Source organism: Rhinopithecus roxellana, chromosome 4 (genome assembly GCF_007565055.1).
Source record: "Rhinopithecus roxellana isolate Shanxi Qingling chromosome 4, ASM756505v1, whole genome shotgun sequence".
In the NCBI taxonomy this organism is placed as follows: Eukaryota; Metazoa; Chordata; class Mammalia; order Primates; family Cercopithecidae; genus Rhinopithecus; species Rhinopithecus roxellana.
In genome coordinates, this window is record NC_044552.1 from 122,174,097 (window position 1) to 122,183,907 (window position 9,811).

General features: G+C 46.6%; 1 protein-coding gene across 3 annotated transcripts; it reads left to right on the forward strand.

Moving 5' to 3' along the window:
- Positions 1–336: 336 nt before the first annotated feature.
- On the forward strand, positions 337–9,287 carry LOC104678238 (serine/threonine-protein kinase Sgk1). 3 transcript variants are annotated; one of them, XM_030928614.1, is made up of 12 exons: positions 337–580; positions 3,668–3,743; positions 4,164–4,239; positions 4,692–4,796; positions 4,903–4,986; positions 5,106–5,237; positions 5,486–5,598; positions 5,939–6,062; positions 6,519–6,614; positions 7,021–7,176; positions 7,284–7,373; positions 8,092–9,287. In XM_030928614.1, the coding sequence occupies exons 1-12, from the start codon at positions 547–549 to the stop codon at positions 8,257–8,259; spliced, it is 1,254 nt and encodes a 417-aa protein (XP_030784474.1). In that variant the 5' UTR covers positions 337–546; the 3' UTR covers positions 8,260–9,287. The 3 variants fall into 3 exon arrangements, with proteins under 3 accessions (XP_030784474.1, XP_010381767.1, XP_010381768.1); XM_010383465.1 differs by lacking the exon at positions 337–580 and adding an exon at positions 2,240–2,687; XM_010383466.2 differs by lacking the exon at positions 337–580 and adding an exon at positions 3,369–3,522 and having other exon boundaries at positions 8,092–9,283.
- Positions 9,288–9,811: the final 524 nt, after the last annotated feature.

Here is a 9,811-nt window from a genome sequence, read left to right on the forward strand (position 1 = left end):
AACATTAGGGTAGAGGAGGAAGGAGCACATCAGACGTTCCCTTTCTTTTCCAACCACAAATCATACGGTTGCATCTATTCTCTATTCCGCGTAGAGCCTTCCGACTTGAATTCCACGTTCCTCCCGGAATGCATGCCACAGAGCCTCTTTGAGAAAATGAACCCTGTGCATGTGTTTTGAATTTTTTCTGGACTGATTTGTGAGGATAATCAGTTAAGTTATATTTCTTGTGTGTTGTGCTGGGGGTGTAATAAAGCTAGGACGCTGATGACTGTAATTTTCTGAGTGATGTTGCAATGGGGAGAATAAATGGCCCAGGGTTGAACTTTGCAGCTTGCTCCCTTCCTGTATTTAAATTGCCTTGATATAAAGTGGGGTTCATAACAGAACAGGGATAGCCGCCTCTGGCTCGTGCTCTCATGTCATCTCAGAGCTTCCAGCTTATCAGAGGCATGTAGCAGGGAGGCCTATTTCAGCCATAACTGAGCTCTACCTCCAGCCTCCAGAAGTAATCCCCAACCTGCATATCCTTGGGCAACCCGAAGAATGAAAGAAGCAGCTATAAAATCCCCTTTGAAAGGTTCGTACTTCCAGTACTATATTTTGCAGATGCTTCAGAGGATTTGGGGTTACTTGACATGGGGAAGGCACATAAGGTGGGGTGTAGGAGAGGGTCTCTGGTTGTAGGTTTCTTAATTTAATGTTTGAAAAAAAACATGCAAAAGTCTGTGTGCAGGCTGATGTTTCTGGACAGCCTGAGCACAATTTGCCCCCTCAACAGGGGAAGGAACCAGGTGGGAGCAGGGCTAGGGTGGGCTAGGCTAGTTGAATGGTGGGACATGACGTATGGGTGGTATTGGCAATAACAAAGTCATATTCTATGACGATTCCGTGCAAAAGGAAGCAGACATAGGCCAGTTACTGTGATTTGAAATTGCCTAAACATTGCTTTAGGTTGGCATGTCAATTTCAGGTACTAGTAAGTGCTTTATTTTATTTTTATTTTTATTTTTTGAGACAAGTCTGGCTCTGTTGCCAGGCTGGAGTGCAGTGGCACGATCTCGGCTCACGGCAACCTCCTCCTCCCGGGTTCAAGCGATTCTCCTGCCTCAGCCTCCCGAGTAGCTGGGACTATAGGCGCCCACCACCACGCCTGGCTAATTTTTCTATTTTTAGTAGACAAGGAGTTTCTCCGTTTAGCCAGGATGGTCTCAATCTCTTGTGATCACCCGCCTCGGCCTCCCAAAGTGCTGGGATTACAGGTGTGAGCTGAGCCACTGCGCCCGTCCCCAGTAAGTGCTTTAAGTGTGGGCACTAAGAAAACGTTCCCAGCCAGACTCCAGAAAAAGAGAATGTGTGTTTCTCTTCTCTCGGTTTGGGACTGTTGCAACAAAGCAAACCAAGAAGCAGTTGAGACTAGAGATCACTTTAGGGCAAGTGGGGGTGGTTTTGCCTGCAAAACAAACCCCTGCCCAAGACCAAGGAAAAGGCGTTTCACACGCTATTCCTGGTTTGACAGCTGGTATTTCGGGACTGTGCCAGATCCAGTAGGCAACTTTAAGATGGCAGAGCCCTTGGCAGCAAGAGGTCATGGCAGGGCAGCCACCGCAGACAGCAACAGCGAGCGCCAGGTACCTGGCCCTGCGAATAGTGGTAACTTGTAACAGCCTGCTCTGTGCCCAATCGCTGTGCTCGTGGCTTCCCGGCCAGCACGGGCTCACGTCCCCGCGCCGGCGGTCAGCCTGCGGCTCCCAGACATCCCCCAGTCGCGGGGTTACTGGAAGGCACCGGCATCGCTGCTCTGCAGAGCCGGGGCCGCCGCCTCCAGCTTCCCTCCCTTCCCTGCCCTGCCTTCTGCAGCAGGGTCACCCGGCTAATCTTTCAGGATAAAGTCACAGTTTCTGTGGGACTCGAGAGAAAGAGCGAGGTGGCAAAATTAAGACAAGCCCTGGGGCAGCCTTGAGTTAAACCCAGGGAGCAGTAGGGATGATTTCAAGACCACGTATCGTGACCTGCAGGGTTTTCAGGTGGGAGACCGGGAGAGAAGCAGGCCCCATAGAGGAATCGAGGATGCCCAGGTCACGCCAGGTCGGTCCCCGGGCAAAGCTACCTCCTCCCTTCGCTTGTTACCTCCTCACGTGTTCTTGGCATGACAGAGATTAAAAATGCAAGGAAAAAAATTACATGCGGAACGGACAAAATGTTCTCAGAGATTACTTTAGAAAAAAAAAAGTGAAATGCAGATTGTACTTTTTCCTTTAGAGCAGAGACGACTTTTATTTCCGCCCCCTCCCCTGCACATTCCTGACCTCTCCCTCCCCCCCTTCCCTCTTTCTTTCCTTCCTTCCTCCTCTTCCAAGTTCTGGGATTTTTCAGCCTTGCTTGGTTTTGGCCAAAAGCACAAAAAAGGCGTTTTCGGAAGCGACCCGACCGTGCACAAGGGCCATTTGTTTGTTTTGGGACTCGGGGCAGGAAATCTTGCCCGGCCTGAGTCACGGCGGCTCCTTCAAGGAAACGTCAGTGCTCGCCGGTCGCTCTCGCCTGCCGTGCGCCCCGCCGCCCGCTGCACATGGGGGAGATGCAGGGCGCGCTAGCTAGGGCCCGGCTCGAGTCCCTGCTGCGGCCCCGCCACAAAAAGAGGGCCGATGCGCAGAAAAGGAGCGAGTCCTTCCTGCTGAGCGGACTGGGTAAGCGCGGTCGCCGGCCCCGCTGGGGACTTGGCTCACTTCCCCAGAGCGGCTCGGCTCCTGCCCGGCTCGCGGGCTAGTCGGCAGGGGCAGGCTTTCGTCGGAGTTCTGGGAGCCGGGGTCCCGGCGGCGGGAACGGGAGGACCTGGCAGGCAAGGTCGCGCGCTTCGCCCTGCGCCCCAGAGATAAACCCCAGAGGGTGGCGCGCACCGTCAGCTTGGGCTGGGCGGGAGGTGGGGGTCCGGCCGCAGGACGGCGCCAGGCCGGGGAAAGGGAATCTGCAGGGAGCGAGTGAGCGAAGCCACCGTGGCCGCCGCGCACCCGCCGGGAAGCGCCTCGGCGCTGCGACCCCGGCTTTCTCGGGCGGCGGAATAAATGAGAGGTGGAAAACTACCCCGGGCTCTCCGGCCCTCCCCGCGCCCTCCGTCAGCGCTTTCCCTCTCTCCTGCCCCGGGGGCCGATGGAGGCTGATAACGGCCCCGCGCCAGGCCCTCCCCGGACGGTCCTCGCGCCCCTGCCCGGGTCTCGCCCTCTCAATGGGGACAGAACCGCCCGCCGCAGGCAGCGCGGCTGCCAGCAAACCGCGAGGCGGTCGGGGCGGAGGGAGGGGCGAGGCGAAGGGCGGGGCCGCTTCTCATTGTCGCGCAGGCCCCGCCCCCGCGGCGGTGCCTCGCCTATAAGGCCGAGCGCGCGGCCCGGCGCAGCATACACCGAGCCGGTCTCCGAGCGCTAACGTCTTCCTGTCTCCCTGCTGTGGTGATGACGGTGAAAACCGAGGCAGCTAAGGGCACCCTCACTTACTCCAGGATGAGGGGCATGGTGGCCATTCTCATCGGTGAGTGCAGGAATCTGGCAGGACTTCTGCTCCAGGAGACTCAAAGTGGAAATTTTTTGAAAGTCCGGGATCAGATTAGTGTATGTGGCTCCGGACGTTATGAAGCCGTCTAAACGTTTCTTTATTTCTCCTCGTTAATCCACAGCTTTCATGAAGCAAAGGAGGATGGGCCTGAACGACTTTATTCAGAAGATTGCCAATAACTCCTATGCATGCAAACAGTAAGTTTGATGGGATTTGAGGAAATAAGAATAACTAGTCTGGTTTGAATTTGCCAGCAGTAAACATTCTCATCACGGCGAAGACTTCTTCTGGGGTGGGAATCTGTTTTCTCCTTAAATTTTAATATATTAGACACATTTTAAGCATTAAAGTTAATTTGCTGATTTGGCTTGAACTGGAGTTGTAAGATAAATGGTTCGTGTCGGCCGAATTCACGCCCTTTCTCCATGAACAACAATCCTTATTTCTGTATTTCACGGGGTTTATTATTTTCTTTAACTGAGTAATATATGGGGTATTTTCAGTTTAAACACCGAATTATCCGGGCAGAAGACGGTAGAGCCAGAAACTGACTTTTGATGTTGGTGTGCCCCCTAGTGGCAAGCTGGATTCTAAATCGTGCCCTTTATTCCCGGCAGCCCTGAAGTTCAGTCCATCTTGAAAATCTCCCAACCTCAGGAGCCTGAACTTATGAATGCCAACCCTTCTCCTCCAGTAAGTATTTTCCATGTGCAGTGCCCCTGTGGAGAACTGTAAGGGAGTCAGTTAGTATTCCTGCATTAATGGTTTAAAACAGCATTTCTAGAATTTAGTATCAAAGCAGGAATGCTTCATTACTTTATGGCATAACAAGTGATAACAAATATTTAAGTATTCAGTCAGTATTATTTTATTTTTTCGTGGGCGTATTTTACCTCCAAAGTGGATTATTTTAAAAGGCATATTTCATAAAAAGGTTTTATCTGTCCAAAACAACATGATTGTGTGCAGTTTCCATACTCATTTGAAATGACTTGTGATGAAATGTGGTTTTGAATGTTTATAGATAGATGTATGGTCATTTGCCTCAGTCATTTGTAGATGTAACATCTTCTACATCGTTTATGTTATAGATGTCTTCCTTTGAAGCAATGATATTAAAAGAAATCCTTTTCTTTTTTTCCTAGCCAAGTCCTTCTCAGCAAATCAACCTTGGCCCATCGTCCAATCCTCATGCTAAACCATCTGACTTTCACTTCTTGAAAGTGATTGGGAAGGGCAGTTTTGGAAAGGTAATTTCAAATCTGAAGATCTTTTGGTATGCTTTCTTCGTGTCCTCATTTTACATTCTCCCTGGATGAGGACAGAAAAATGATTTTTTTTAAATTGAAATTTCAGGTTCTTCTAGCAAGACACAAGGCAGAAGAAGTGTTCTATGCAGTCAAAGTTTTACAGAAGAAAGCAATCCTGAAAAAGAAAGAGGTATGAGATGTGCTTGATGAGGTTGGCGTTGGAGGTAGACACTCCTTGAATAATCTTGATCTTGGAATTTTGGTGCCAAGTTGAAATATGCCACTAAATCTGAATTGTCATTTTCCTAGGAGAAGCATATTATGTCAGAGCGGAATGTTCTGCTGAAGAATGTGAAACACCCTTTCCTGGTGGGCCTTCACTTCTCTTTCCAGACTGCTGACAAATTGTACTTTGTCCTAGACTACATTAATGGTGGAGAGGTGAGCAGAGGGAATAGAAGTCAACTCTTAGTGTCTCTGCACAGCCTGCTTTGTTTTAGTTTGAGAAGAAAGTTTTCAAAGATACTTGGTGGGGAGAATGTTACCAGAATTAGCATTTTCTTCAACCTATCAGGTTTATAGTTAATAGATTACTTGGGGCTGCTTCCTGCAGTTGTGCTTTTGCTGTATATGTCAAAACTAATTAAATTCATTTGCAACCCAGACTGACTTTGTTCTGTCTCTGGCAGTTGTTCTACCATCTCCAGAGGGAACGCTGCTTCCTGGAACCACGGGCTCGTTTCTATGCTGCTGAAATAGCCAGTGCCTTGGGCTACCTGCACTCACTGAACATCGTTTATAGGTAAGCCTGAGAGCTCTTAAGGCTACCTGTTTGGGTATAAAGGAGACGTAGCACTGGCTCTTTCATAGGGCCTTAAAATAATTTGTGTTTATGTGCAACTTGGTTGCCTAAAACCAGATCCCCTAGCACGTGAGCTGGCTTGACTTCGTGCCAAGGGGGAACCAGCCAAGTAGGATTGTGCCTAATCCAGAATAGATGAGAACAAGGCTCCCTTTTTTCTTCACTATACAACTACAGTGAACCTAAAATGCCTCTAATACCTTTAGCAATTATCTTTAAGAGGATATCTTAGGAAGTGAAATTAACTTGTGCAACTACTTTTCTATTCACTTTTTTACAGAGACTTAAAACCAGAGAATATTTTGCTAGATTCACAGGGACACATTGTCCTTACTGACTTCGGACTCTGCAAGGAGAACATTGAACACAACAGCACGACATCCACCTTCTGTGGCACGCCGGAGGTAGGCGCCCTCTTGGTTTGGTGCCTGGTTTACCCCCGCCTTCCAGGAGAGAGATGTACAATCATGCCTTGAAGTACCAAGAAGAGTAAACTCCTTTCAGAAATTACTTAGTACAATTCAGTGCAAATAAAATACATTTGCTGTTTGATGTAGCAAGAGAAATCCCAAGGCTTTCTGTTGTTTACTGAAAAGTAGCTGTTTGTAAGATCTGCATCATAAAAATTTTCTAAATCTCCAAGTAAGAGATACCAAGTGCCCAGCAATTTCCTAAATGTTAGTACACATAGGTAGCCAGTCACCCTCAAGAAGTCCAGCAGTTTTATCAGGAAGGAATCTAAAGATATATGTCTTCCAAGCTGGCTCTGGATCTCTTAGCTTTTTCAAACTAAATGTGTGGTTGTGGGAGTGCCTGCTTTCACACGTTCTGAACTCTTGTTTCCCTGGTCTGTCTTTCAGTATCTCGCACCTGAGGTGCTTCATAAGCAGCCTTATGACAGGACCGTGGACTGGTGGTGCCTGGGAGCCGTCTTGTATGAGATGCTGTATGGCCTGGTGAGTGGCACTTTGGGAAGCATGGAACACTACCTGCTCCCTACAATATTGTCTTCACACAGCCCATGCTTGGCCATTGTGTCTTGCCCTTATCAGTAGGCTTATCAATGCAGCTAAGAGGCATATTGGTCATTTTATATGTCATAAGAATAATCACTTACCTAGTTATTTTGTGCATTTCACATTTTACTAGATAGGACCACACTTAACCTGTGTGGTGCTGAAAAGCTACCGCTTATTAACATTGCAAAGTAGACAAATAGCGAGGGAAAAGAAGGCATCGAGGTTGGGAGAGTTTCTCAAATCGAGCCTAGTATTTATTGCAGTTTACATCTTTTTCTCTGTTGGTAATATATGCCATACAAAACTTCCAATTAAGTCTAAAGTAATTTTCCCCTTCTTTCAGCCTCCTTTTTATAGCCGAAACACAGCTGAAATGTACGACAACATTCTGAACAAGCCCCTCCAGTTGAAACCAAATATTACAAATTCCGCAAGACACCTCCTGGAGGGCCTCCTGCAGAAGGACAGGACAAAGCGGCTGGGAGCCAAAGATGACTTTGTGAGTGATGTTTTCCTGTTCTCCTGGGCCAGCGGGGACGTGCACTAGACCTCCCTGCCCTTATTGAATGCACCTGTCTAAATTAATCTTGGGTTTCTTATCAACAGATGGAGATTAAGAGTCATGTCTTCTTCTCGCTAATTAACTGGGATGATCTCATTAATAAGAAGATTACTCCCCCTTTTAACCCAAATGTGGTGAGTATCTGTCTCTTCTAAGTACAGTGAAGCCCAAAGGGCATTTCTTTTAATTCAGGATTGTCTGGGGGAGGGTTGGAAGGAATACATTGGCAGATATTTTCTCCATAAACCCATTATTTTTCCTACATAAAAAGTACATGTTTGTGTCCCAACAAGGCTCCCATAATTTTTAAGCACATTTATCAATAAAAGCATCAAAAGGCAAAAAATGAATGTTACTCTTTTTTTTTTTTTTTTTTTTTTTTTTTTTTGAGACGGAGTCTCGCTCTGTCGCCTGGGCTGGAGTGCAGTGGCCGGATCTCAGCTCACTGCAAGTTCTGCCTCCCGGGTTTACGCCATTCTCCAGCCTCAGCCTCCCCAGTAGCTGGGACTACAGGCGCCCGCCACCTCGCCCGGCTAGTTTTTTGTATTTTTTTTTTTAGTAGAGACAGGGTTTCACTGTGTTAGCCAGGATGGTCTTGATCTCCTGACCTCGTGATCCGCCCGTCTCGGCCTCCCAAAGTGCTGGGATTACAGGCTTGAGCCACCGCGCCCGGCCATGAATGTTATTCTTATGTTTAAACTGTGTGTAGCCTTTTGAGATTTTGTGCTTGAAATGGGTGATTATGGAAGTTGATGTAAGACTTAAACTTGGTATGTAAAGCCTGCTCAGGATTTCCCTGTCCTGTGTCCAGTGTGAGTTCTTGACAAGCGTGTTTTTCCCTTCCCCTCACAGAGTGGGCCCAATGACCTGCGGCACTTTGACCCTGAGTTTACCGAAGAGCCTGTCCCCAATTCCATTGGCAAGTCCCCTGACAGCATCCTCGTCACAGCCAGCGTCAAGGAAGCTGCCGAGGCTTTCCTAGGCTTTTCCTACGCGCCTCCCACGGACTCTTTCCTCTGAACGCTGTTAGGGCTTGGTTTTAAAGGGTTTTATGTGTGTTTCTGAATGTTTTAGTTAGCCTTTTGGTGGAGCCGCCAGCTGACAGGACATGTTACAAGAGAATTTGCACATGTCTGGAAGCTTAGCAATCTTACTGCACACTGTTCGCTGGAAGCTTTTTGAAGAGCACATCCTCCTCAGTGAGCTCATGAGGTTTGCATTTTTATTCTTCCTTCCAACGTGGTGCTATCTCTGAAACGAGCATTAGAGTGCCGCCTTAGACAGAGGCAGGAGTTGCGTTAGAAGGCAGACGCTGTTCTAAGAAAGGTCTCCTGCAGGTCTCTCTAGGCTGTGATGATGAATATTATGAAATGTGCCTTTTTTGAAGAGATTGTGTTAGCTCCAAAGCTTTTCCTATCGCAGAGTGTTGCAGTTCTTTATTTTCCCTTGTGGATATGCTGTGTGAACAGTTGTGTGAGTGTGGTATGCCTGATCACAGATGGATTTTGTTATAAGCATCAATGTGACACTTGCAGGACACTACAACGTGGGACATTGTTTGTTTCTTCCATATTTGGAAGATAAATTTATGTGTAGACTTTTTTGTAAGATATGGTTAATAATTAAAATTTATTGAAATGGTCTTGCAATGACTCATTCAGATGCTTAAAGAAAGCATTGCTGCTACAGATATTTCTATTTTTAGAAAGGGTTTTTATGGACCAATGCCCCAGTTGTCAGTCAGAGCCGTTGGTGTTTTTCATTGTTTAAAATGTCACCTGTAAAATGGGCATTATTTATGGTTTTTTTTTTTTTTTTTTGCATTCCTGATAATTGTATGTATTGTATAAAGAAAGTCTGTACATTGGGTTATAACACTAGTATATTTAAACTGACAGGCTTATTTGTAATGTAAACCACCATTTTAATGTACTGTAATTAACATGGTTATAATATGTACAATCCTTCCCTCCTCCCATCACACAACTTTTTTTGTGTGTGATAAACTGATTTTGGTTTGCAATAAAACCTTGAAAAATATTTACATATATTGTGTCATGTATTATTTTGTATATTTTGGTTAAGGGGGCGATGATGGGTTAGTTTAAAATTGAAAACCATGAAAATCCTGCTGTAATTTCCAGCTTAGTGGTTTGTTCCCAACAGCAGTGGTTTCTGACTCCAGGGGAGTGTAGGATGGTCTTAAAGCCAACCTAGATTCCAGGCCTTTTTAGCAGCATTTTATGGTGTCTGTCATAAATCCATCCAAAGAAATCCTTTGCAATTTACTCATCTTGCAAGGATGGCTATGAAGTAATGCTTCCTGTATTTATTGCCTGTCCTGTGAAGTTGGACTATTTGTCCTGACATTTGGCTTGTCTTCAGTAACAGGTAATTCTTTCCAGAAATATTTGAAAGCCTGCTCTGGGCTGGGCTCTATTCTGAGTGCTCAGGATATTGTAGTGGACAAAGCAGACAACTCTTTGCCCTTCCAGAGCCTGATGAAGGCTGACTTAAAGCAGTTTGTTGAAATGGAAATTGAGAAATAGTTTCTGAAGTTTAGGAGAATGCC